The sequence below is a fragment of the Loxodonta africana genome, chromosome 22 (genome assembly GCF_030014295.1).
Source record: "Loxodonta africana isolate mLoxAfr1 chromosome 22, mLoxAfr1.hap2, whole genome shotgun sequence".
NCBI lineage: Eukaryota > Metazoa > Chordata > Mammalia > Proboscidea > Elephantidae > Loxodonta > Loxodonta africana.
In genome coordinates, this window is record NC_087363.1 from 25,904,258 (window position 1) to 25,929,161 (window position 24,904).

A 24,904-nucleotide genomic window follows, 5' to 3' on the forward strand; every position below is an offset into this window, starting at 1 on the left:
TACTCCCTGAGCATCAACCAGGCATGAGGTGTACATACTCATGCCTCTAGGAGGAGCTGCCCAGCACCCACTGCCTGAGGTCCCACCCTCCCTCCCCCCAACCTCTGAACATCTTGCCCTTCCTGTACTTCCCCAGCCCAGCCCCTGCCCATTCCCAGTCCAGTCTGTTTCTCAGTCCTCTTTTAGGTGCCTGGCCAAAGAGCAACCATCAACGCTGCTGGGAGACTCTCCCAAACTCCACTGCCTAATTTTCGTCAGTTCCTTCAGGACGCTGAGTCTGGCAGTAGGACAAACAGACTTGGGGAGTCCATCCCACAGCAGGCACCACGCACTGGAGCAGAGATCTGAACTGCAAACCCCTTGTCCACCCCCCGTCAGACCTCTCCAGCGACTGTAGGCCAGCTCCCAGCCCCACTCACGCCGTCTCCAGCGCAGCCATCTCATCCTCGCCTAGCTGGTCTTCCTGCAGTTCCTCAGGTGGGGTGTTGACTTTGGCCTCCTTGGTCACTGCCAGAGGCAGCGAGGCCTCCTCAGTGAGTGTCAGGGGGGCTTCCCCTGCAGTGGGAGAAAGGGTGCTCAGCCAGAATTCAGCAGGAGGGGCATACGAGGTTGGGTGGAACCAGCTCAGCACAGGCCCTCACCCAGGTTGTCACGAAGGGCACTGGCTTCCAGGTGAGGATCAAAGTGATGGTTGGGAACCAGCTTCAGACGCATGCGGGAGTATGTCTCGGCGCTGGACAGCTTCCAGCGGGGGATGGGAGGGTCCCTGTGGGTATGTCCCCAGTGGCGGTCAAGGGAGGGTAGAGGGCTGCAGACTCTTCGTCTCTCCTGGCCCTCAGTGACCCACCCAGGCCCCACTGCAATTGCAGGCTGGCTCTCCAGGTTCCATCCCTACCTACGAAGCCCCGCCCCTTGACCCTTGCTCTGCCCCAAGACCGGCCCACCTCAGCGCCCAGGCCCCACAGGGGCTGGAGAGCTGGCGCCACAGCGCCCCCCAGTGAAGCAGGGCGGTGGAGTGCTGGGCTGCCTGTTGCTTTATGGCAGCTGCGTAGCGCAGCCCCTCCAGGCGGATGCGCCTCTGTGCGGGTTCCAGCACCAGCTCCTGAGGGATGGGAGGGAGAGGAGTGGGTCAGTCTTGCTGGCCACTGCCTGTCCTGCCCCCATTTCTCCACTGTCCAGTCAGCCACCTCTGCCGGGCACATGTGTGGAGCAGGCCCCACCCTGGGCCGCACACCTGGAAGGCCTGGCAGCTGTGGGTGCGCTCGCGCTGGCGCCGCTGCCCGCTGCTCATGAGTGTGTCATAGCAGGCATTCCAGAAGCCCGACATGAGGTCGTGGCTCTTAGCGTATGTGTCCATTTCGAACTGCGACATGGTGGGCTGCACCTGGAGGATTGGGCAGGGAGAAGAGACGGGTGTTCAAGGTGGACTCCCGCCTCCCATTTCCCTTCCCCTGCCCTCACCTCTGGGCACCTGCTTGTCGATGAAGAGACGCCATTCAGGTGTGGCACAAAAGGCCTGGAAGTCCTCAAAGAAGGTGGGGCTGCCATTGGTGGGTGGCAGGGAGGGGAGCCCCCACTGCAGCCCCAGTGGCCCGTAGGCACGGTCCAGCAGCGTGCGCACCAGCGGCACCAGCCATGAGCAGCGCTCTGAAGCTGCAGCGGCTGAATTTGGGGGCCCAGCATCCCTGGTGGCTGTCTCAGAGGAGGAGTTCAGTGCCCTGGCCAGTGCCGCCTCCAGCTTGGAGAGCACGTAGCAGGCCTCCTCACGGCGCACTGGCACTGTGGTCTGCAACAGGGCGTGCAGCTTCACGTAGGCCTGGGCATGCAGCTGTGGGAAAAAGGGGGGTGTAGAGGCATCCCCACCTCTCTTGGAGCTCCTGACACCCATCACCCCCTCCTTGTCTCTTCCATTCTTCCTCCCCTTCCCCAACAGCACGCTCACCTGAGGGTCCTCCAGTAGGATGTAGCCAAGCACCAGGCGCAGGCCAATCTGTGCCATTTCCCGGAGATCTCCTGTGCCGTTGGTCAGGTGTGGCCAGGCCCCCAGGCGATCAAGCAAGGTGCACACACCTTCCAAAAGCTGCCAACATGACATATTCCCAGCAAATGTTACCAGGCAAGGCCAGAAGCCCATGCGGAGAGAGTCAAGAGTAGGTTTGGGCTGGGGAACAGGTAGGGCAAGGAGAGTTTGCACACATAGCAAGTTCATGCTCACAGAGCTGTGTCCACAAGCATTCATTTCAGCCCAGTGCTCTGACACTGGGGCACCCATGTCTGCATGAGTGTACTCATCCACCTCCCCACCCCAAGGCTGCAGATGTTCCACGGGTGCTCACGTGGGTAACACCGCTCTGAGCCGCCCCACCTTCTCACTCCACAGCTCCTGGTTTCCATGGCCCTCAGCACACAGGAAGTCCTGCAGCAGGCGCAGCAGCCAAAGTGCCTGCTGAGTGAGGCTGGCCAGGACTCCCATCGAGGCCTCCTTGATGTCGGTCAGAGCTGACTCTAGCATCATCTCCAGGAGGCTGTGGGTGGGTAAGGGATGCAGGTGTCTACCTGACTGACCTCCTTGCCCCCAGGCTTCTCTAGGCTCCTTGCCCTCCCAAGCTGCCCTCTCACCTGCGCTTAATGCAGTCAGGTGGGCGCACGAGCGTGGCTGAGGCCCCCAGCTGGGTGAGCACCGAGAAGACCTGGCCCCGCTCCCGCCAGGCAGCCTCATCACTGCCTTCCACACCCCGCCACGTCACTGAGAACAGCACGTTGGTTAGCAGGTTGCACAACTCCTCCTCAGAGGTTTGCTGTGGGCACAGGTCAGGGGGTGTGGGCTCTGGGCTGGGGAGGGAAGGACTCAGGCAAACCCCTACACTATCCCCGCTCAGCACCCCTTGCCCACTCCCTAGTAGGGACAGCAGGAGGCAAAGCGTTCAGCGCTGAGGGCCTGGGAGAACCGTGTAGGGGCCTCAGCCACTGTCTGAATTGATGGGAGAATCCTAGGGTCTCAGTGGACTCCCAGGGGAAGATGAGGCAGTTCACAAAATTATCCTGCAGTCTTCATCCTATGAACTGTCTCAGAATTCTCTAGAAGAACCCCATAGAATGAGCAAAGACCTTCCCCCAAGCCCAAGAGCCCAAGCCAGGACCCTTGCTGTGCTTCCCTAGGCTCTGCATGGTCTCTGCCCCACAGGTTGTCTTGGGGGCCCTTGAGAAGCCTGGCTGACACCCCATACTGGTTTGGCATGACCGTCCTGTTCCGGGACCCCACTTGGGAATACACTGCGGGTGAGAATGACAAGGGGCAGCACTGTGCTCAAGTGGCAGCTCCAGAGCTGGTGTTGAACTGGGTCACAGCTTTGGAAAGGCTATACTGCCAGCCCTGTATTCCACAGTTCCTCTCCTGGGTGGTATGTAGCACCCCGCAGCAGGGGTGGTGCCGCCTCACCTGAGGGTTGCTGGTGTTTGAGGTGTCATCCCCACTAACAGTGGGCTCCAGGAGGCTGCCATCCTCTAGCACATTGGAGAGGCTGGAACTGTGACGGCCGGGGGCAGCAGGGAAGGGCCGGGGCCCATCCAGTGGGGAGGGTGTGCCAGGCTGGCTAGCTGGGGTTAGAGTCCCATTGCTGCTGCTGCCACCGACAGTGTTGCCAGAGCCCACACTGGCCCGTTCCAGGCCCAGGTCAAAGTGCGTGCAGAATGGGGAGAGAGCCTGATAAAAGGCATCCGGGTCAGGGTAGGGGGCCTCTGAGGGCAGGAAAACGTCAGAAGGCTCTGCAGGTGACTCATTGGGTGGCTTGTGCAGGGCTGGCTCGGGGGAGGTGGGTAGCTCTGGTGGAAAAGGTGGGGGAGCACCAGCCATGGTGGCCTCCAGGACATACAGCCGGGTCAGCACGTCCTGCCAGCCAGCCTGGCGGGCCAGAAGCCGCACTATGTCTGGCTGTTCGTAGATGAGGTGGAAGAGCTGCCGGGTCAGAGCACAGCAGGGAGGAACTCATTCGATGCCTGCCTTTAGACCCTTATCCTGGGGTCTTTGCAGGGGAGGCCTCTAGAGACCCCCCCAACACAGGCAGACGAAGTGAAGTCCTGAGAGTAGAAGCTTCCCACCACCCCCCGAGCTTTCACCTCCCACACTCACCTGGCGACAAATGTTCAGGCGGACACTGAGGTCAGCCTGGAGGGAAAGCTGCACCACAGCCATCAGATCTGAGAGGTTCAGGCAATCTGGGAGGACAGCAGAGGGAGCCTGAGGGACTGACCTCAGTGGGGGTGCTTAGCTCCCCTGCTGGCTCAGCCCTGGCCCCTCGACTGCCACCTTCCCTATCCCCACCTGCCCTGTTTCCTGCATGGATGTCAGCCCCTCACCCAGCCTGCCTCTTGGCCCCAACCAGATTGTACCTGCCCCCAGGAACAGTTTGTAGAGGCCCTGGCAGAGCTGCGGAGAAACGGTGCCCTCGGGCAGGCAGGCAACAAGGCCCTGGAGGCCACACTCCCGCAGTCGGAGCCGCTGGCGGCTCCGCTCGGGTAAGCGCTCGTTCTGCTGCAGTCTGCGCAGGATCTGTGTGGGTGTTACGGGGGGGTATCCTTACTGTAGGAGGGGAAGTCACCACACAGGCGTGCGGCTCCAAGAGGGGCCTGAAAAGGCAGCTTCATCCACTGGCCCCAGGCCTGCAGTGCTCCCCGCCCAGAGCCCAGGCAGGAGCCACGGAGAATGGGATGCCAGCGGTGGGGGTGGGCAGGGTGTACCTTGCAGACTCGGTCGGGCAGCAGGGGCAATGACTTTGGCCGCACCAGCAGTGCCAGCAGCACCTCGAGGTTCCCAGGCTCCAGCAGGAAGGCAGCCAGCGGCTCCTGTGCCAGTGAACCCTGCAGCAGCGCCAGTAACAGGTCCAGTGTGCTCACCACCTGGGGATGCAAAGTCTCACTCTAGGCTGGGCCCCAACACATGGTCCACACGCCAGCCCTCACCCTCACTCTCACTCTCACCCTCACCCTCTCCCAACCTTCAGCCTACCAGGCCATCATCACCCACGGCAGCCAGAAAGCTCAGCACGACCTGCATGTCATCAGCGGAGAAGCTCCGCACCAGGAACTCCCGAGCCAGGCCCAGGAGTGAGGTCTGCACCGTGTGCAGGTCGTCAGCCACAAGGGGGCGCTCCCGCTGTGGGCTGGGCCGGTCCCAGCAGGCACACCCACCCAGGTCCAGCACAGCAGAAGGAGCACAGGGGAGAGAACAGGGAGAGTGGGCAGGTGAGTTGAGGAGGAGAAGCGCCCTGTCCCCAAGGTCAGAGGCTACTATGTCAGCTCCCCACGGCCCTCCTGCCCAACCAGCCTCACCTGTAATGGGTGCGCAGGGCGTCGAGGATGAACTGGACCCCGTACTTCCTCCGCAGCTTTTGTCTGTGCTCACGGACTATGCTGGACATGTACTGGATGTGGCCTGAGTGGACATCAGCAGGGGACTCAGGCCCACAGTCTGAGCTGGGTTCCCTCAGGCCCCCCAGGACAGGGCCATGCCCCTGTCAGACCTTCCAAGGCTGGGCCATGTTTCCTCAGAGGCCCAGGGCAAGGTTATAACTTCTCAGAACCCCCACCACCCCTCCTGTAACCATCCCCCACCCATGTGCCCTCACCCACCAAGGCGCACAGCGAAGTCACTGAGGGTCCAGAGGTGAAAGTTAAAGAGCAGATGCTGGTAGAGCAGGTACAGGAGGGACCCACAGCCCTCGGCCGCCACCTGCTCCATCAGCAGCTGGGTGGACATGAGCACGTTCATGTCCATGGCCCAGCTTGGGACCTGGGTGAGAGATGGAGCGGGGTGAGATGTTAGCGCCTCACCTGCATGCCATCTAGGTCTCCCAGCTTCCACCCTTCCCTGCACAAGCAGACAGGCAAACACATGACCACGGCTGCCCTGCTCCAAACCCTTGGTGGGTCCCTGCTGCCTCCCAAGTGCAAGCTCCTCAGCCTGCTGTGTTGGTCCTCTGCCCTGACCTGGCTGGGCTTTTTCTGTGCCATTCCCTCTGCTGGGAATGCCCTCTCCCCAGACCCTCTCAGGCAAGCCCTGTCTCGCCTTTCAAGGCCCTGCTCGAACACTCCCTCTACTGGGAACTTCATCCTGACAGACAAGGCATCAGGTTCACCCTGCTTGGTCACCCACCCAGTCCCCTTGGTCAGGCAGGGCAGCCCCCGTCACCTGTCCCACCAGGCCCCACCTTGCGCAGGAGGGCCCCAATGATGGCAGGCCCCTGGCACTGCACCAGGCTCTCTTGGTTCACGGTGTGGCCCTGCAGGAAGTTGCGCAGCATCAGCAGGAAGGCAGCCACTGCGTTCCTCTCCATCCGCTCCTCTGCCAGCCACCAGGACGGGGACAGGTGTTTGTCAAGGGCCTAATGGTGGCCTCAGAGACCTCAAGCACACCAGTCCTCCCCTCCCTGCCATCATGCTGAGACTGCCCCCTTCCCAGTCTAGGTGCCCAGGATACTTACCTGAGGACCTGCCCAGTGGGAGAAGCAGGCCCTGGGTGCTGTGGCCAGAGGTCAGCTCGGGCCCCACGAGGTCATGTGTTTCAGCTGGGCCTGCCTCAGCCTCTTGAGGCTGCGCAGCCACTCGCTCCAGCAAGGGCAGCAGGGCACCCATGCCCCCCACGCAGTTTACCACGTCCTGGGGGCAGGGGGCAGTAGTGAGAGGGCAGCGCCCAGCCAGGCTCCTGTTGCACTCCACTTGGGCCCTGCTCCACCCCTCAGACCCTTTAGCCTGGGAACCCAGATCCAGGGAGCCCTCCCAGGACACAGCCCCATCTCCCCGCCTGCCCCGTACACACATGTGCCTCTTGTACACACATGCACACACAGGCACCTTTACATCCCAGGTCTCCACCCTGTGGCCTGTCAGGCGACCATCCAGCCCATGGCCAGGGGACAGGTCCAGGCAGATGTTGTTTTTGCAGGCCTAGGGGCAAGGGGGGTGAGCAGATCAGCAGGGGCAAGTGGAGGAGGGGGCAGGCAGATGGGGTACGGGAGTCGCCCCCACCCCCATACCTCAGGTGAGTAATGGAGGAGCAGTTTGGTGGCAAGCTCGTGTAGTTCACCCTCGGGCTTGAAGGGTGCCATCTCATTCGGCCCTGGGGGTGGGCAGGGGCTTCAGACCTGGCTGGGCCTCTGGCCAAACCCCATCCAGAACCTGTCTCTTCTTTGTCTGACCAGAGGACAGACCTCTAGAGATGCCTTCCCCTCCCTGGTACCCTAGTGCCTGGTCTGGGCACCTTACAAGTCCCAACCACCTGGGTCTTGCGGACAATGGATTAGGGGCTGGGGCAGGCAGGGTGGAAGGTGCTGCATACCCAGGGTGCACAGGACCCGCAGGGGTGCTGCCTGCAGGGCTTCATGGAAGATGGCCACAGCCCCCAGCTCGCCCTCTAGGGACGTGGGGCTTCCCCACCGAGTGTCCTGTGTGCCTGCCAGGGTGGAGCTGATGCTGCCCTCCTGCAGGGGGGCCACCAGCCCGGACCCCCAGCCCAGCCCTGTGGAAGCCGGGACTGACTGGGAACGGGTGAGTGAGGGGTGAGCGTGGGCCAAGGCAGCAGGGACTGGTGGCTCAGGCAGCCCCGTGGTGGTGGTCGTGGTGCGGTGTCCAGCAGAACCGATACAGCAGGAGGAGAAGGGCTGCAGAGCCGGGAGCAGGGAAGTGGTTAGGGCACAGCAAAGCCTGGGGCTCCACCTGCATCTAGTCCCTCTCAGGGACCCCACAGCTACACAGACCTTGGACCGTGAAGTCTGAGTTCTGCGGGGGAGGACACACAGGGACTCTAGGCCCCACCCTGCCCACTCTGCTCCAAGTCTCCCTACCAACCCCCAGGCTCCCAAACCCTGCCTGACACACCTCACTGAGGGAGGGGCAGCGAAGGGGTGCTGTCTTGACCAGATGGCCATCTTTGTAGACATGGACTAGGTTCTGGCTGAAGGGCCGGCGCCCAGGCACGTGGACGATGGCCACACAGTGCTAGAACAGAGGCCATGCCATCAGGCTGTGGGGTGGGGCTCAGCACCCGCCCCCCCATGCCTCCTGCACCTCATGAGCAGGAGAGGGGCTCACCCAGGCTGAGTCGGCGAAAGACACCTCGGGCAGGCTCATGGTCAAGTACTCCTTCCGGGTGCACACGGCTACCACCAGCGTCCCAGCCGCCGTGAAGAAGGCCTCAAACCCTGAGCCGCTGCTGGTGAAAAAGCTGGGGGCAGGCCATGCCAGTTACGCCTGCTCGCTCTCCTATTCCCATGTCCCTGGGTCCTGGCTATCACCCACCTGTATAGCTGCTTTCGCTGAAGTGGCCGGGTGGTGACCGGGGCAGGCACTACAGCTGCAGGGTGCAGACAAAGCCAGGCGTGGAAGGTGAAGCCAGGTCCAGGCCAGCGCTGCACAGGGGGCACCATGATGCCAGCCATGCTGGGTGTGAGGTCAAAGTAACGTAGGGCGCGGGCGGGACCCTGGTGCCGGGCCATGCCTGACAATGCACGGATGATGGCACCCGCGTGCCGGGCATTCTCAGCCTCAGCTCCGCCTGGCCCGGAGTTCAGCCCCGGTGGGGGCCGTAGCAGACGACGCAGCTCCAAGGGCCTCAGTGACACACTGCCCAGTGCTTGCAGCAGTGCCAGCAGCTGCTCCTGGCAACGGGCCCCCAGGGTGCGCCCCGTATTGAGAGTCTCCAGCAGGCAGCCCACCAGGCCAGCCTGCACACAGGTGGCACGGCTGGCAGGGCAGCTGTCGCAGAGCCACCAGAGGTGCTGTGCTAGGAAGAACCGCAGCTCTGCCGTAGGCAGTGACGGCAGCCACCGCATCAGCACCAGCACCGGCTGCTCGTTGCGGATTGGTGGCGGTGGACACGTGCTGTGGTCACCCTCCACAGCCTGTGGATGGAGAGACTGTGACAGTCCCTGGCCAACTGTGGCACAGGACAGGCCACCCTGCCAACAGTGGGACTTCCCGCCTCGGTTTACTTGTCTACAGCAGGAGAAAGCAACAAGCATCACCCCATCCCGCCCCACTCACAGGTGGTACTTCAGCCTCAGGAAAGAGGGGCACACGGATGACCATCACTAGCCACAGTCCCTCAGCACTGTTGACTTCCCCTGCCTCGAGCCTCAGCTTAATCCCAACTGCATGTCCCCAGGATGATCCTGGAGCTTGTAAAGATGCAGCGGCTTCCAGGACCCCATGCAGCCCAGAGTCCTCACCCCAGTGAGGCTGACACGTGTGGCTGGGCCACGGGTCACACTGTGTACTGGCCACAGTCAGCATGGCCCTTGCAGGTGGACAGCTCACCTTCTGTGGGGGCCCTGGCACCTACCGAAACCAGACTGGCTGCCCTGGGGGCCCTCACCCCCCATCCCCGCCCTCACCATGTTGAGCAGCTCTTGCAGCAGCCGATGGGTGGGGGCGCCGTGGCTCTGCAGAATCTCCTGCAGCTGAGGGTAACCGATACGCTCCTTAAACACCTCCTGTGCACGATTGTGGGGGCCACAGTAAGTGTCAGGTGGGTATCACTGTCTGCAGGCCCTATGGCAAACTCACACCACGTGAAACCCCTGGAGAGGGTCTCCTCGTCTTTCAGAGACCCCTTGCCTGGCTCTGCCTCTGTGTCTCAGTGCTAGTGGGGGCCACCTCAGAAGACTGCAGACAGAGGTCAGCCCATGAGTATCCTTGCCTCAACCTAGCCCTGACCCAGGCTACCCAACTCCCATGACTGACCGGTGAGCATGCCTGCTCAGTGAGCTGAGCTGCCCCCTGGAGGGTAGTAGGACGGTCACTTGCTCTGCTTCAGGGAGCAGGGTTCATAGCCCAGGACCAGGTCAGTTCTGGGAACATGAGGTCAGCTTCACTTCCACCCGCACCCCTACCACAACCAAACTGCTGTACGGTCACCTTGGCCGAGGGGGAGCCGCTCATGATGCAAGTCAGCACCCGGACGACATGGACTGCAATGGCATCTGTGTCCTGGTCTAGGACCTTGGGGTAGAAAGGGGCAGTTAGGAAAGGCCAGGTTGTGACAGCTGGCAGTTCCCTTCAGGAAAAGGGGTACATAGCCAGGAATGCAGGCCCCAGGCAGACAGCTGAGCTAGGGGACCTGGAGGTGCAGGAGTGGATCAGCAACCCTGTCTGGGCACCAGGCCCTCTACTCCTCACCCCAGCTGCTATGACCCTCATCCTGGGCCAGAGGCCCTTTGGACAGCTCCACAAGGCCCACTCTAACAAAAAGGCCAGAGAAGAAACCAAGGCTGGGGAAGGCAGATGGACAGAGAACACTCTCACTGCAGCTCCCTCCACCCCATCATTTCCTGGTGGGCTTATGGGCCCCAGTCCCCACTCATCCCCCCAAGCCATATATACACGTGCAGTGCAGGCAGGCCAGCGAGTGCCCCGTCACCCGTGATGATTGACAGGGGTCAGGGGATTTAGAGACAGCCAATCACAGGATGTTAGAACCAGAAGAACCTTCGAAACCTTTGAGTCTACCCTGCCCCATGCCCCATAGATCCAGGCGGGCACACTGAAGCTCACCCCGGCTGAGCCTGGCAGCAGGGCAGGCTGCTCACTGCCCCACTGTGAAGGATGAGGGGTCACAAGGGCTTGGGGAGTCTGTCAGCAGATGCTGGGCCATGCTTTAGCCCCATGGAGACTTTGGTTCCAGTTTGGCCCAACTCCCCAAGTGACCTCAGGTAAACTTCTTCCTCCCTCCAGGCCTCAGTTTCCTCATCCATAAGAGCAAAGCGGTGTTGCCCCTGCCCTGCCTTCTTTGAACACGACAGAAAAGACATGCAGGGTCTCAGAAAATGGTCAAGCGCAGGGGACACGTGGTGCTTTCCTGGAGACAAGACCAGGGCAAGGGCTCTGGAGGTCAGGGCCCAGGAGTTGAGCCACCACAGAGAGATGGTGCCCCATGGGGGACCCCCACACTGTCGTCCTGCAGCCTCCTACAGCCCCATGCAAGGTGAGGAGGGAGCACATCTGAGAGGACGGGGACTCCCAGTGACCTACTTAAGGTGCAAGGAGCCACAGAAAGACCCCCTTCTCTGTGGAAGACTGCACCCCAATTCCTGAGTATTCGGGATTCAGTTTTCCCACCTGAGAAAAGCTGGCTGGAAGTTTCGAAGGTTCCTGCTAGTCTGGTGCAGCCAAACCCCAGCTCCCAATACGAGCATCAGGCAGGGCACAGGCCACCTCGTGCCCTTGGGGACTTGGAAGGAGGGTGAGAGAGCATGAGGCACCCACCCCCATTGCTAGGCCACACCAGGCCGTACCCACGTCTGCTCACCCCCTGCTGTAGTGCAAGGAAGGCTCAGCAAGGAGCCGCAGGGGGTGGGTGCCCCAGGGAGGTGGGTGCCTGAGCTGGCCAGCCCCTGGGTGGTACCTTCTGGACATCGGGTTCGGTCAGTAACCGGGTAGCCAGGTCACTGTCCCCCTCAGGGGGCACCTGGGCCTGCACATACAGCTGTCGGGGGGCACAGGGTAGAGGGGATAGAGGAGAGAGAAGAGGAGGGAGATAGGGGAGGGGTGGGGTTAGAGCAGGATGGGGCAGCCGCCAGGGCTGTGCCCCAGATGGAAGTGTGAGCCCTGAGTCCCAGGCCAGGTGCCCCTCCAGGCACTAGGGAAGAGTAGGGGAGCTGAGCCACCCACGCCCTGCTCAAATGGGTGGAGTCAGGGGGCAGATGAGTGGGCAGGAGTGGGCAATGCATCCATAAGCAACTGGGGCCTCCTCCTGGCCCTGTACTTAGGCCTGGGAAAGGGAAACAAGGGCAGGGCAGCTCCTATCCTTCCACACCACCCCGTCCCATAGGGTGCAGAGCCGTCCTGAGCCCCAGGCCCAGCTCCTACAGAAGCATTAGAGGACAAGCCCTCATCTACGCCCCAGCCCTCCCACTGAACTATAGATAATCTCACCAGTCACAAAGCCCCAGCTGGGGCCAGCTCATGCACACTCAGCTGGGTACCCAGGTGTGCTTCCCCAGGCTCTGGCTCCATGCCCTCCACCCCCAGCATGGGTCCCACCTACCTTGCTGTTCTGGACGAGGCGAGTGAGGTGTTCAAAGCAGTTGTTGCTGAGGAAGGTGGCTTGCAGTACTGGCCGGTCCTTGCATGCCAGCATCATGGGGATGGCATCTATGGAGAGGGCAAGGGTCAGGTCCTGCCCAATCCCTCTCCCTGCACCTCCAGGCAGCTCTAAACCTTTTTTCCCAGGCTGCCTAGTCCAGCCTTTCCATCTTTGCTTGGGCCTTCTTCTCCCAGTGCCCCCACCTCAAAAGCCCAGAAGCTCATACCCACCAAGCATGCTGACCCGCAGACTGACAAGTGTCTCTTCAGGCCCTGGGCTCGGACTAGTCGGCCAGTCGGCATTAAGGATGTGGAAGTAGCCCTCGAGCAGGGCACGGAGCTCTGGCCCACGGGGAGGTGCGCGGCTGGTGTGCAGGACATGTACTGCACCCACCAGTGCCTCCAGCACCAGGGGCACTAGGCGGGGGTCCTGGGCAGGCTCACCACCCCAGCCCCGCACCACACTCAGCAGGCCTTGCACAGAGCCAGTGCTCACAGCCATCTGCCCATTTTCCTGCAAGTGTGAGCAGAGAAGGGCAGTAGGCACAGGGCTCACCCAGCTAAGAGAACCTGAGGCACCCGCCCTCCACTCCACAGGCTTATATCCCAACCTACCTCCCCTCCTGCAAGGACAGCACCAAAGAGGTGAACAAGACGCAGCAGCAGAATGGGAGGCAGGCGATCCGCATCCTGCAGGCTTTCTGGGTCGGGGGAGGGCAGGGCAGGGAAGGACAATGTCACCAAGGTGGCTGGGGTGTGGACTCAGGGGATTGCATAGGAAGTGGGTGCCCTGAGTGGGGGGGCAAGACAAGTAATAGGGATGGGAGACCCAGTCTGAGGGGGGAGGCCTGGTTCTGCCCTGGGAAGTCTCTGAGGGGCCATTCATGGTCCCACCATGTAGGGGTCTAAGGAGTCACGGTGCCATGCCGGCAAGTCTGAGGGGGACATGGCCCTTTTCTGGGGGGCTTCAGGGGAATGTGGTCTTGCCTTGAGGGCCTAGCCAGCTCCCCAGATCCTTAAGCCCCAGAGTGGGAGGGGGGCCCAAGGTGAGACATCCTGTGCTTCCCCAAGGTGGCCCAGAATTAGTTTCTCAGATGTAAATCTGCTCCCTCTGCCCCTGTGAGAGTTGGACCCGCCCCCTCTTTCCCCCCCTGCTCTGGGAACCCTGCTGTGTCTACTATGCAGATGGCCTCCCTCCCCCTCCTGCACCCCTGCTGGGGACTTCTAGGGGCTTTCACAGATTCATATGTGGGAGGGCCACCTGGCCTGGCTCCAGCAAAGCTGGACAGGAGGTCAGGCCACAGACTGAAACCCGGAGAACAGAAGGGACCAGCCCTGGGTCACATGGGGGTTGTCGGGGGAATCAGGAGCAGGGGTGGCTCAATTCACGTGGGATGGGGGGCTGCCTCCTTGGGAACAAGGCTTTTGAGATAAGGCCTGTGAAAGGAGAAGGAAGTGTTTGGGCAAAGACCCTGCAGTGGGATAGCTTGTTACTTTCTAGGAATGAGAGGAGAGGATGGGAGCATGGCTGGGGTGCAGAGAGTAAGTGGCACTAGAAAGGAAGGCTGTGGAGAGGAGAAGGATTTGATCCTGAGGGTGATGAGCCACCAACAAGGGATTTAAAGTGGGAGTAAGAAAATCTAGTTTGTTTTTGGAAAAGTACCCAGGCAGTGGGGAGAATGGAGGCCAGGAGCTAAAGGTGGGGGTAGGACTTGAGGTGGGCTCAGGGTGGGATGTTGTTCAGACAGGGGCAGGCACGACTGTGAGAAAGTAGTGGTCCATTGGGATATGAGGTGTCTCGGTGTCTCTGTGCCACCCCATGGCGCTACTGAGTGTTTGGAGAGGGGACGACAGTTCCAGGAGGGGAGATGCCCCCAGAGACCTAGGAGAAGAGGGTCACCACAGAGAATGGGTGGTCAGAGATGTCCTGGGGTGGGCTCCTCAGAGATCAAGTGGGAGTGAGGGGGCAGGAGGTGGAGACATCAAGTATAGACATTGTCCTGAAGAAGGGTGAAGACTGGGTGGAGGCAACAAGGGCAGAGGGAGTTTTAAGATGGTTCAGATGAAGGTGGGGCACAAGTAGCTGAAAGGACCCGGATAGGAGGAAAAGGGGATAAGAAATTGAGGCTGCCCAAGAAGGGTGGGGAGGGTACCACCTCCCATGTGATGGGAGGTCCTCATACCAAACGAGGAAAGAATTATCCATTTTGCCTAAGCATGCCCTTAACCTCCTTCTGCTCTTGAACATGGCCTCAGGGAGCTTGCTCAAATCCCTGTGGCTCTCCCAGCCCCGTGTGGAGCCACCAATGCTCCGGGTCAGGTCCTGCAAGTGTGGGATTGGGGAACTGCAGGAAGGGGCCCAGGTCTGGGGCCAGGGGCGGGGCCTGACCTCGGAAGAAGGCACTGAATTCGTTGGGCAGAACAGCAGGAGGGAACTTGTATTTGCCCTTCTCCTTGGAGCTGATGACTTCCCTGCGGAGTGGGAATGGGCAGGGATGGGGTGAGGCCAGGCACTGATGACCCACTAGCCTAGGCTCACCCCTTCTCTGTCCTCCTCCCCTTACAGGCTGGCACACAGGCCCACCCCACCTCTACACCTTTGCCCTCACCCCTCTGGCACAGCCAGGTTCCCCCCACCCTCCTCCCTGTCCCCTGCCAGTGGTCTGGGTCTCACCCGCTATGCTGGCGTCGCCAGGTCTGGTAGGGGTCAAAGAGGCCCTCACAGAGGAGCAGAGCATGCAGGGCCACGCTCTCCAGACAAGGCCCATGGTCCTCCCGCCGTGGTGCTGATCCCTTCAACTGTGGTCAGTTGTGGGAAAGAGGGTGGAGGGGCAGTTAGCCCGGCCGTGGCTACCACCTGCCCTCCCTACCCCAAGGTGGTGCCCTCTCACCTCGGCCACCAACCCAGTCAGCAGCGCCAGCACCTTGGGCACCAGCACCTGGCCCCAGCCTGCTTCTACATTTTCTAGGTTCCTGGGAGAGTGATGGTGGGAGAGGTCACAGTGCCGGGCCAACCCCCCATTCCCTCTGGGTGGTTCCACACGCCCTCCCCTGCCCCAGTGAACGCCAGGGGCCCACCTGCAGAGGATGATAAAGAGCTTGAGCAGCAGCAGGGTCTGCTCCAGGTCCCCCTGGTCCAGCTGCTCGGCCAGCACGTGCAGTGCGTCCAAGGGCAGTAGTGGTACCTCAGCACCTGCCTCCTCTGGCCTGCAGAGAGCAGGGTCACTGGGGCATGAACCCCCCAACCCCCCTGCTCCTGCCCTCTGTGTAGCTCCAGCCTCACCTGCGCGGCTCCAGCGAGGACAGTGAGATGCTCTTCTCGAAGGCACCCACAAAGGCCTTCAGCCACTGCTGCAGGTAGCCTAGGTCCTTCTGCAGGGAAAGGAGTTAGGACAACAGCAGTGAGGGGCAGAAGGGGTGCACATGACACAGCAGAGAGTGAATGGAGGGGGGCACAGGGGACAGCTAGGGATTGGGGTATGGGGTGGGAGAGAGGGGAAGTGAGGAGTGGGTAGGGAGGAGGGAGGAGAGGACAGGAACTTGGAAGGTCAGCATCAGGGGATTTTGGGACATAATGACCACTCCTTCCAGGCCCCCTATCTCTCCTCCCAGCCTCCATGCCCACCTCCCTAACCCTTGGGGATCCAGGCAGGCCTGACATGGGCAGGGAGGTGCCCGAGTGTGCACCGGCCTGGGGTGTGGCTGTGGCTTACAAGGGTGCTGGAGCTGAATTAGTTCTCCCACACACCAGCCACTCCCCACACAAAGCCCTGGGCTTGGCCCTCGCCTGCACCTTTTCCCTGTTCAGCAGCGGCAGCCTCCAGGAAACCTTCCTTGACTGCGCATCCCAGCATGCATGTGCACCACTGGACAGGCAGACCCATGCACACGTACACCCCTCCATGCACACATATACACCTACAGGCCTGGCATCCCGGCAGAGCGTCCTGCCTCACCCCAGGAACCTCCGCCCACCCTCGCGGGTTACCTGGACCCCAGGCCCCAAAGCTGGTTCCATGGGCAAGAGGGACAGCGGCTGAGCCCGAGTCTGGGCACCGCCAGGGAAACTTTGGTGCAAACGGGAAACGTCCCCTCCCGCCCCCTCCCGCCCCGGGCCCAAGCAGGAAGCGCAGAGTCATGGTGGGGGAGGGGGGCCGCTTCCTCCCGGCAGACCGCAGGGATGTGGGGGGGCTACTGAGGCACCCAGGGCTCAGCAAGGGAGGCTGCTGGAGGCGGCACCGGGGGTGTGGCCTGGACTTGGAGGGGCGGGGCTAGGGCATGGAAAGGCGGGGCTTGCAGACCCACCACCAATCATGCAAGCTAGAGGGCAGGGCCTGGAGGCCAGGGGTGGGGGCCTATCTAAGGACGGGTTCTGACCCCTGCTGCCATACATAGTGCTCTTCATTCAGGCACCTGCCACTCTCCAACCTGGGGCCCTGTCCATCTGTCTCTTTGCTCAGGGATGCACACACAGCTGAGTAAGTCTTAGCTTGGCCCTCATCAGCCCAAACATCTAAGTCCTTCTCAGGGTATGGGGTGGGTCATGGCCTGGACATGAAAAAAAAAAAGACATGAACTCCTCCTTTATTCCCTCCAGACACCTTGCTGGCGCCATCTGGAGCCCCCACCCGAGGGCAACTTTCTTTGCCAGGGCCAGAGAAGTTGGGCAGGGTGTAGGCTGGAGAAAGGTGAAGGAGCAAGAAACACACCACAGTCAGCACCCAGCAGGTGTGAGGCTCTTCCACAGGTGCCAGGAACTCATACCCAAGGGTCTCCAGAACCAGGGCTTTGGTCTGGTTTGAAACCTTGCTGAGAACTTTGCATTTCTAACAGGTTCCCTGCTGAGAATTTGCAATTCCATGCCAGGTATGCTGAATCAGAATCTACATTTTAACGGGGTCCTTGAATGATTCTTATGTATAACTTCCTGGGAATTTGTTAGAAATGCAAATCCTCAGCAGGAATTTGAACCAGAATGAGCCAGTTCGAAGCCCTGTCCACAACTACCTTTGGCTGAATAGCTAATTTTTGCCTCCTGTGGGTTCAGACCACAGGGCCAGGTCTGAATGGGCCCCAGGGGAGGGGGTGAACTCCAGCAGACTTGAGCCAGGTCCATGAGAAACCTGGGCAGAGCAGTCCTCTTCCCCATGGTTGGGTTCCTTCCGTGTGCATTTTGGCACAGATCTGAGGCCCAGGAAACCCAGAGAGGAGCTGAGACCACCAATGTGCCAGTCTACACCACTGGGATGCCTGTCACCTTTGTTGACCTCTCCACCCTCTGCTGCTACCAGCCTTCCTGCTCACTTGTGCGCACCTCACCTCCCCACCAACCAGCAAGGAAACCAAAATGCTCAGACCCTGAAAGGCCAGAGCTGGCCAGAACTCCTGGACCATTTCTTCTGAACCCCTCCCATTAGAGGGGAGAAGTTGAGGCCACAGAGGGGATGGCTCATCCACTACCACAGCTTCAGCTACACTTTTGAGGCTACTGAAAACCAGGCATTTGTTTTAGGCCAGGACCACCACTTATGGCTGCTGATCAGCTAGTCCAAGCTGACCATGCGACCCGACCCCTGCCTCAGTGACCCAACAGACCCCTGTCTTCCTTCAAGTATTTCCCAACTCCATCCTCCTCTCGTCTACACCAAAACCATTCCCACTCAAGTCACAATCATATCTCACCCATAATCACCCATAATACAGGTTATTTTTGCCTGCTGGATAAAGGCCCAGGTGCTGATTGTGGCATTTGAGGCCCCAAGTCTAACCAGTGCCTGCTTTTCCAGCCTCTTCACCCATTCCCTCTCTGATTTAGGTCCTCCCGTCCAGGCCTCTGCCCACCCCATCCCCAGTGCCTTCTGTGGCTTGGGCTTTCAGTACTCGAGCAAGAACCTCCCACCCTACACTCCTTGTGGCATGCCGTTTGGTCCAGCCCTCCTAGACCTGGGCGGGTCCCTTAGGCTCTGCACACTCCCACTTTCCTTCCCTAGAGCCACACCCCCAGCCAGTCCAGTCCTACAAACTTCCAGCAGGTTTGAGTTGGGCTGGGTTCAAGAGTGGGGCAATCAAGGCCGCTGTCCTGAGCTCTGGAGGAGGCCTGAGGGGTCTGTAAAGCACAGCACTGGGGGGTGGGGGAGATGAGGGTAGCTGGCTGTCCCATCTCCGTGGGTCTCACCTCTCTTCCCTTGGAGGCCTCAGCCCAGCTCTGACCTGGATGTGGTGGCTTGAGGCTGCAGTGTTGAGGCGTATCAGAGCCCCTGCAGGAGCAGGGGGCCTCAAGCATGATGAAAGTGCTGTGTGCAGAGTCCAGAGCAGGAAAGGGGTGGCTGTGGTGCTCAGGCTCCCTGTGCCACTCCTGCTGGCTCCTCCCTCCCTTGCCATTGGCAGGGCTGGCCCAGCCTTCACCCCAACCTGACTAGGCCGGGTTCCAACCCCACGCCATCATCCCTGAGGGCAGGTCAGGAGCAGCCATACATGCTGTGCCCTCCTCAGGGCGCTTGGAGTGCTGTCCAGTGGCAGTGGAGATGACTATGGGAAGTGGGGTTGGCTTGTTGATGTCCCTGAGAGGAAGGGTCTCATGGTCATCCCTGTAGGGATCCCACATCCATACCCAACCAGCCCTGAGGGCACTCAGAAAGCACTGGGGGGAGGAGGGGCGGGGCTTCTAAGGGCAGGCTAGGCCTGAACAATCCCTGGCATGGAAGTGCCACTTCCCCAAAATTCTGAGGTAACCCAGAAAAACTGAGGACAGGTGGCTGTGGTGGGGGTGTGGGGAGCTGTTTCCCAGGGAGACAAGGGCCCACAGGCCATTTTTTACTGAGCTGCAACCACCTATGACCAAGCCCCTGACACCATGCTGTCCCCAGACCCTGCTTATCCTACCCCAAGCCTGACGTCAGCCCTGGACTGCCCTGTGCCTCACCTCAAGGCCCAAGCCTTGCCTCAAACCCCCCACCCCACCCCATCACCATCTCACCCACAGCTCTCAATGGGGCAACATATGAAAAGTCCTTAAATAGCACCTAGCACACAGTGGGTGTCTAGGAGACAAGTCCCCATCACTGCCCACCACCCAGTCACCTACCCTACCATAAGCTCCCATCTGTAGAGCAAGTTCACAGCCTTCCCCAGTATCTGAAGCCCTTCATGGGTGGCCACCACCTCATCTCCAACCTTGGCATCCTGCCAAACCCATTGGCCACCCCAGCCCAAGGGCACTACTCACTGCCTCCCCATGGCCCCCCAAGCCTGCATCTGCTTTGTTTTCCATGTTTGCTCTGCCTAAATACTCCCATCAAGGACCAGCACCTTTCCCAACACCCACCCCTGTCTGGCACCCAGGGGCCCTTAGTGGTTGAGGGTTATCAGTGGTTCTGGAGTCCAGTCCTGGTTCTAACACTTGAGAGCTTCCTTCCTCCTCAGCTGCCTCTTTAAAACTATTTCTTTCGCTTAATGGGTAAAAGTTGAGCTACATTCACCCAGCATTTGGTAAGGGCAAGGTGAGAGGGAGTTCCACCCCCAAATCCAGGTGTTCTCACCTTCCCAAGCCCCTGGCATTCTCCTCCTCACCCACCTCTGTGAATGACAGGTGAGTGGCAGACCTTGGCTCATAGGCCACTCCTGGGGCATTTCTCAGCTGGCTGTTCTAGGTGGGGGAAGTGGAATATTTTGGTGGGCCCTCGGGCGGGGACAGTAGATGCAGTTCAATGGTAGGTCACTCTTCCCAGTCAGAGCTGCCTAGGTGGTAGTGAGTGCCCCATCTCCAGGGCCAGGCAAGCAGAAAAGGGACAGGGTGGTGTGGGGTCTGTCCTGAATAGCCTCTCCCAGCCTTGGGGGCCTCCGTACTCAGCATCAAGAGGGGGAAGGCAATGACAAACCAAAGGTGGCTTCTGGCTACATCAGGAGGACTGGAGGTCAGACTTGAAGGAACGCCAGCTGAAGGATGAGGCAAGAAGATGGGGCCAGGGCAGAGACAATTGAGGATAGTGGTCAGAGTGCCCAGGTGGCTAGGTCAGTCTCTCAGGTGAGAGGGTTTTGAAAGGGTTGGACCTCCTGGTCACCGTAATAATCTCTAGGACTTAACCCTCCCCTTGTTCAATTACTATGGAAACCAGGATTTCCTTCCAGGGTCCCCATAGTAACCAACCTGTTTCCATGGGTACCCCACACTTCCCTATCAGTCCCCCAGTTGCCATAACAACTCCAGGGATTATCAACCCCTGCCCCAATCCTGGGCTCTATGCTAATCTTCCCATCACCTCGGTCCTACCCCCTTCAGTTGTCTTGGGAATGAAGACAAAACCAAACCCGTTGCTGTTGACTCATAGCGACCCTACAGGACAGAGTAGAACTGCCCCATACAGTTTCCAAGGGGTGCCTGGTGGATTCGAACTGCTGACCTTTTGTTTAGGGGCTGTGGCTCTTAACCACTACGCCACCAGGGTTTCCGGTAATGAAGACAAGGAGCTGGAAACCTTGACTTGCCCCTCTGAGGGGGCAAGCACCCAGGAGGCTATTCCACCTTCTTTATCCCCATTCCAAGAGGGTAAATTCAGAACCAGGAAGGAACATGACCCAGCTAAGGTCCCAGAGGGGGCGGAGGGCCTGGCCAAGGTTTCTATAAGACAGTAGAGTTCAGCAGTTGGGGGGAGGGACTAGGGTGGGGTGGGCAGATGCAAGGTCAATACCAGCTCTGATCTGACCTCCTTGGAACCCACCAAATCCTCAATGGCATCCTTGAAGAGCATGGGCTCCCCAGCTGTAACCTGAGTGCTTGTCCTGCCCTGACTTTGTGATACTGAATGCCTTTCAGCCCCCTTTTCACTGGGGGGCTGCTGAGCAACACCACAGCTCTAGCCTAAAAAGGGGCCACTCATTTGCATGCTATTTTGTATAACTTTCACATGCTGCCCAACTGCCAGTCTGCCTGATGCTGTTGTCCCCTTATCTGCCCACTCCCCTCCTAAGCCCTGCTCCCATCACACCCTCCCTGAGGAAGCCCTGGTGAGTTGAGGGTTCTCTGGGTGCCCCCACCCATTTCCCAGGCCTCCTTGGCTTGGCTACCTCTCCCCCTTCCCCCTCCCACCCCCCAACTCCTGACAATTTGCCCCTGGTCTAACCCAATGCTCTTGCTGTTCCTGTTCCCACAGTCTCCTTTGGGTCACATCTCTGACTGATCACTGCCCTGGGGCCCCTCTCCTCAATCCCATCATTCAGCAATACCCAAGAAGCACCTACTAAACGAGAGGTACCTGAAACAGTGCAGTGGCAAGTACAGGGAGGGTTCACACGGGGGCGTGCCGGAGTTGGGACCCAGCTTGGTGTGGTAGACAGGGAAGGAAGGTCTCCTCGAATGGGAGAAAGAAAGCTCCAAGCTGAGGAAACAGCCCTGCTGTCCCAGGGTGGAGACCTGCCGAAAGCTGCCTGCCCACAGGGCTAAGCCTTTCCTGGATGAGAGTACACAACGATGGAGGCTCAGCAGGAGTTCTGCCTGACTCTGGCCCAAACTCATCCAACCACCTTGGTACGTTCCTACCTTCGTTTCCCCACCAGGACCCCAAGGAAGTCCAGTAGAGTGATGTCCAGGGGCACTCCAGCCCTTCCCTTCTCCCTCCCTTAGTAGCCACCCATAGTCCCCTGCCTCTCCTGTGCCCCCCTACCCCACCCCAAACAGAGCAGGGCTGAAGGAGGTGGAGAGGTAGGAGGTGGGTGGGTCTGAACATAGGGTCCATGAGGGAAGAGGAAGGGCAGTAAGGGGGGAGTACTCCCTGGGGTCCCCGCCCTCCCAGACCAACAACTGGGGAAACAGGTTTGCTGGCTGATGTCAGCTCTCACGGCTGAAGGGAGGGGTACAGGTGTTGGGGGAGCCTTCTGGCTGCCTGGCTGGGCATTTGGCCTGCTCAGGTCTCTTAACACCCTCTATCAGTTCCACCCCCCTTACCTTGCACTCTGTCTCTTCACCTCACCTCCGCCCCAATGGGTCCCTATGGGGGCTCAAGGTTGCACAGAGCCACCCCTCCCAAGAAGCCCAGCATAGAGGGGTGGGGACGATGTTCCGGGAGCAGGACCAGGCGGGACCAGGCGGGCAGGAAGGCAGTGCTGGAAGGCTGGCTGGAGCTTCCTCTCCCCAGGCAGCCTGGCCCCACCCAACTCCCGGGTTTGCACTCACATCCTGGATTTGTTTGCCTGGGCCCAGGCTGTCCCCTGCCTGCCCAGGCTTCCAAGGCCACAACCAGCCAGTTTGTGCCCCAACTATGCCCCGTGAGGTGAGGAGCTGGGAGGGGGAGACCAGCACAGGTACCAGTGTTAAATACCTCCTCAGGGGGTAGAGGGGCTGACCAGAGACAGAGCTCAGCTAAAATGGGCAGCAGTGGGCAATCATGCCGGAGGTACAGTCCTAGGGGACTGTACCAAGACATCCCTCCCTCCCTGCAGTCTGCCACCCAGCCTGAAGACACACCATTAACATCCATTCCTCAGGCTCATCATCTGGCTCAACATCCCTTCACCTGGTCCCAGGTAAAGAAACAAGACCCAAGGACCTGCCTATGGCCACAGGGGCAATCCGAGGCAGGAGGGCTGGCCAGGTTTCCTTCAGGACACTTTGCTTCTTTACAAGGACCAACCCTTGGAGACAGGCTGGGGTGAGGGGGCCCAATGGGGCCAGGGGAGCTTTCTGGCCTGGCCTGGCCTGGACCAGCCACACTGGCTATCCCTCTGCAAAGACCAGGCTGTCCCTGAGGTCAAGGCTGTGGCAAATTTACAGACAGGGAAGTAGAGGCTCAGAGGCGCAAAGAGCTTGTGCTGGGTCACACTGAAGAGGACTCTACTCTATGCACTGCCTCCTGCCAGAGACCGGGACTCTCACAATCTGAGCAGACTAAAGAGCCTGTGACCCCTGTGGCCTGGACTGGACTCCAGGTCCCCAGACCCAGCCAGCAGCCCTGGGGGACCGATAGTTGGCTTCTTCATGAAGGGCCAGCTGGTCTGAGCATGAACTTCCCTCCAATGACAAGCAGATGAGGGACACACAATGGTCTATTGTGCCCAGGGCACACCTGAGCCAGGAGCATGATGCCAGGCAGGTGCAGAGAAGGAGGGTGGTGCTGGGTGAAGCTGGGGGGTGGGGCATGACCCTGGAATCCCTTCTTCCTGTGGGTGGAGAAGGGGGGGGGTCCGTGTGTGTGAGACACAGAGTTTGGGGACACCAAGTTCTCAGTCCTGTGGGGACCAAGAGGCAGAGTCACTCCCCCTCACCTTCTGAAGCTACTGGAGGTAGTCTCTGAAATAGGGGTGGGGAGCTCAGGAGGAATGGGCCTCCCTCCTACCTCTCAGACATCACTCCTGGACTCACTCCCAAGCCCCCACCCTCAGCATCTAAGGCAAAACCTTTTCTTCTGGCTCCTGGAGGGGCCCCGGGTCCACCCAGAGCATGAGGGTGGGTGGGGCCACCCTTATCACAACTCATTCGCGCAGGTGGAGGGTCGGGGTGACTCAAGCCGGACCTGTGGTGGAATCCCCCCTCCTCACTGCCTGCCCGGACCTCCAGCCCCTCTCAGACTTGTTCCCCACGACCACCCTGCGGGGTCGCGCCCACAGGAGGGACAGACCAAATGCAAATTGTCACCTTCCTCCCTCTCCTGACCCGGCAAATCTCGTTCTCTCCTGTACTGTTTCCCCATCTGTAAAAGGGGGAGGGTCCGGCCGTCCAGTCCCAGGGCCCTTTCCTCGGGCACGACTCAAGCGGCGCTGCTTTCGCCTGAGGGTCGTTCCCCAGGTTTAAGTGTCAGAGGCACCCGGCGGACCGGGGGCGCACACGTGTGTGCGGTGCCATAGTATGCTTGGCGCGCGCGCTCACATAAGCAGCCCCAATAGCGCGGGGCGCAGGTGTAGCAGGTGTGGGTCGCGCGGAGCTGGGGACACAGCGGGCGCGGGGCGGGGCGGGCTCACCTGCGCGTAGTAGAGCAGCCACAACTCGTAGAGCCGCTCCGAGGCGGCCATGGCCCGGCCCGTCTCTGGCGTAGCTTTGCGCCACCTGCCGCCACCGCCTCCTCCGCGCCGCCCGCCGGCTGCCCGGGGCCAGGCCCATGGGCGGAGGGCGTCACTCCGGGGCGGAGCGGCGCGGTACTACTGGGGGAAGTCCGCGGCTCGACCCCCTCCGGGCTTGCTCCTCCTTCTCCTCCCCGCCAGCCGCTGCCCGGCTTCCTGCACTTCGCGGCAGCGGCCGCCGCCGCCCCGCCTCTCCCGGGACAGTGCGAAGGGCGGGGAGTCCATTGGGAGGAGGAGCCTGAGGTCAGGGAGACTCCGGAGGGCGCCCCGCAGCCCCGCCCCCACCGGTGTCCCTGGAGCTGTCTGTCGGTGTCTCGGGGACTATGATCGGGGTCAAGAATTCCGGATTTGCTCTGGCTTGGATCCGCCTCGGACACAGCCTGCTTGTCTGAAGTTACCGCTATTCCAGGGAGGGACAGGCCGCGGGGTGGGAGGGAGGGTCCGCGGGCCGTGTGGGGATGGCCACAGCCCTTCGACCCGTAATAATAGTAGCAGCAACCGAGATGACCACATGTAGCCAGGTGCTGTTCTGCGCTTTACAGCAAGAAGCGCCACATTTGGGCTCCTATTGTTTGTGGACAAGGCTGCTGGGGGGCGGGGGGTGTCACAGAACAGCGGGACTAGCCTGAAATACCTCAGGAACTGAGGGGAGCAGTGCCCTCTGTCCCGACAGATACCTGGGAGCTCTAGACAATCCCCGTTGGTCCCCTCCTCCTGGAAGCCTTCCCAGATCCACCTCCCACTTGCTTCACATTATTCCTTGACTTTAACCTTAGGAAGC

At 60.5% G+C, this 24,904-nt stretch overlaps 1 protein-coding gene across 12 annotated transcripts in view; it reads right to left on the minus strand.

Moving 5' to 3' along the window:
- The window catches only part of NBEAL2 (neurobeachin like 2), a 34,394-nt gene extending 10,244 nt beyond the window's left edge, over positions 1 to 24,150 (minus strand). For 3 of the 12 annotated variants that reach the window (XM_064274643.1, XM_064274649.1, XM_064274653.1), the window contains exons 1-35: positions 24,025 to 24,150; positions 15,359 to 15,447; positions 15,154 to 15,282; positions 14,967 to 15,048; positions 14,750 to 14,874; positions 14,465 to 14,547; positions 12,691 to 12,776; positions 12,307 to 12,589; positions 12,038 to 12,144; positions 11,396 to 11,476; positions 9,910 to 9,993; positions 9,387 to 9,485; positions 8,293 to 8,894; positions 8,086 to 8,218; positions 7,873 to 7,992; positions 7,334 to 7,655; positions 7,032 to 7,114; positions 6,850 to 6,942; positions 6,480 to 6,654; positions 6,207 to 6,340; positions 5,629 to 5,788; positions 5,329 to 5,431; positions 5,006 to 5,159; positions 4,738 to 4,896; positions 4,390 to 4,549; positions 4,130 to 4,215; positions 3,440 to 3,955; positions 2,620 to 2,798; positions 2,366 to 2,525; positions 1,943 to 2,080; positions 1,472 to 1,828; positions 1,235 to 1,384; positions 945 to 1,102; positions 642 to 766; positions 420 to 555 (exon numbers count right to left, since the gene is read on the minus strand). In XM_064274643.1, coding sequence (XP_064130713.1) covers positions 420 to 555; positions 642 to 766; positions 945 to 1,102; positions 1,235 to 1,384; positions 1,472 to 1,828; positions 1,943 to 2,080; positions 2,366 to 2,525; positions 2,620 to 2,798; positions 3,440 to 3,955; positions 4,130 to 4,215; positions 4,390 to 4,549; positions 4,738 to 4,896; positions 5,006 to 5,159; positions 5,329 to 5,431; positions 5,629 to 5,788; positions 6,207 to 6,340; positions 6,480 to 6,654; positions 6,850 to 6,942; positions 7,032 to 7,114; positions 7,334 to 7,655; positions 7,873 to 7,992; positions 8,086 to 8,218; positions 8,293 to 8,894; positions 9,387 to 9,485; positions 9,910 to 9,993; positions 11,396 to 11,476; positions 12,038 to 12,144; positions 12,307 to 12,589; positions 12,691 to 12,776; positions 14,465 to 14,547; positions 14,750 to 14,874; positions 14,967 to 15,048; positions 15,154 to 15,282; positions 15,359 to 15,447; positions 24,025 to 24,075 — 5,702 coding nt within the window. In that variant the 5' untranslated portion in view covers positions 24,076 to 24,150. The other 9 variants (XM_064274647.1, XM_064274648.1, XM_064274641.1 and 6 more) reach the window with 9 other exon arrangements.
- Between the last annotated feature and the right edge of the window lie 754 nt (positions 24,151 to 24,904).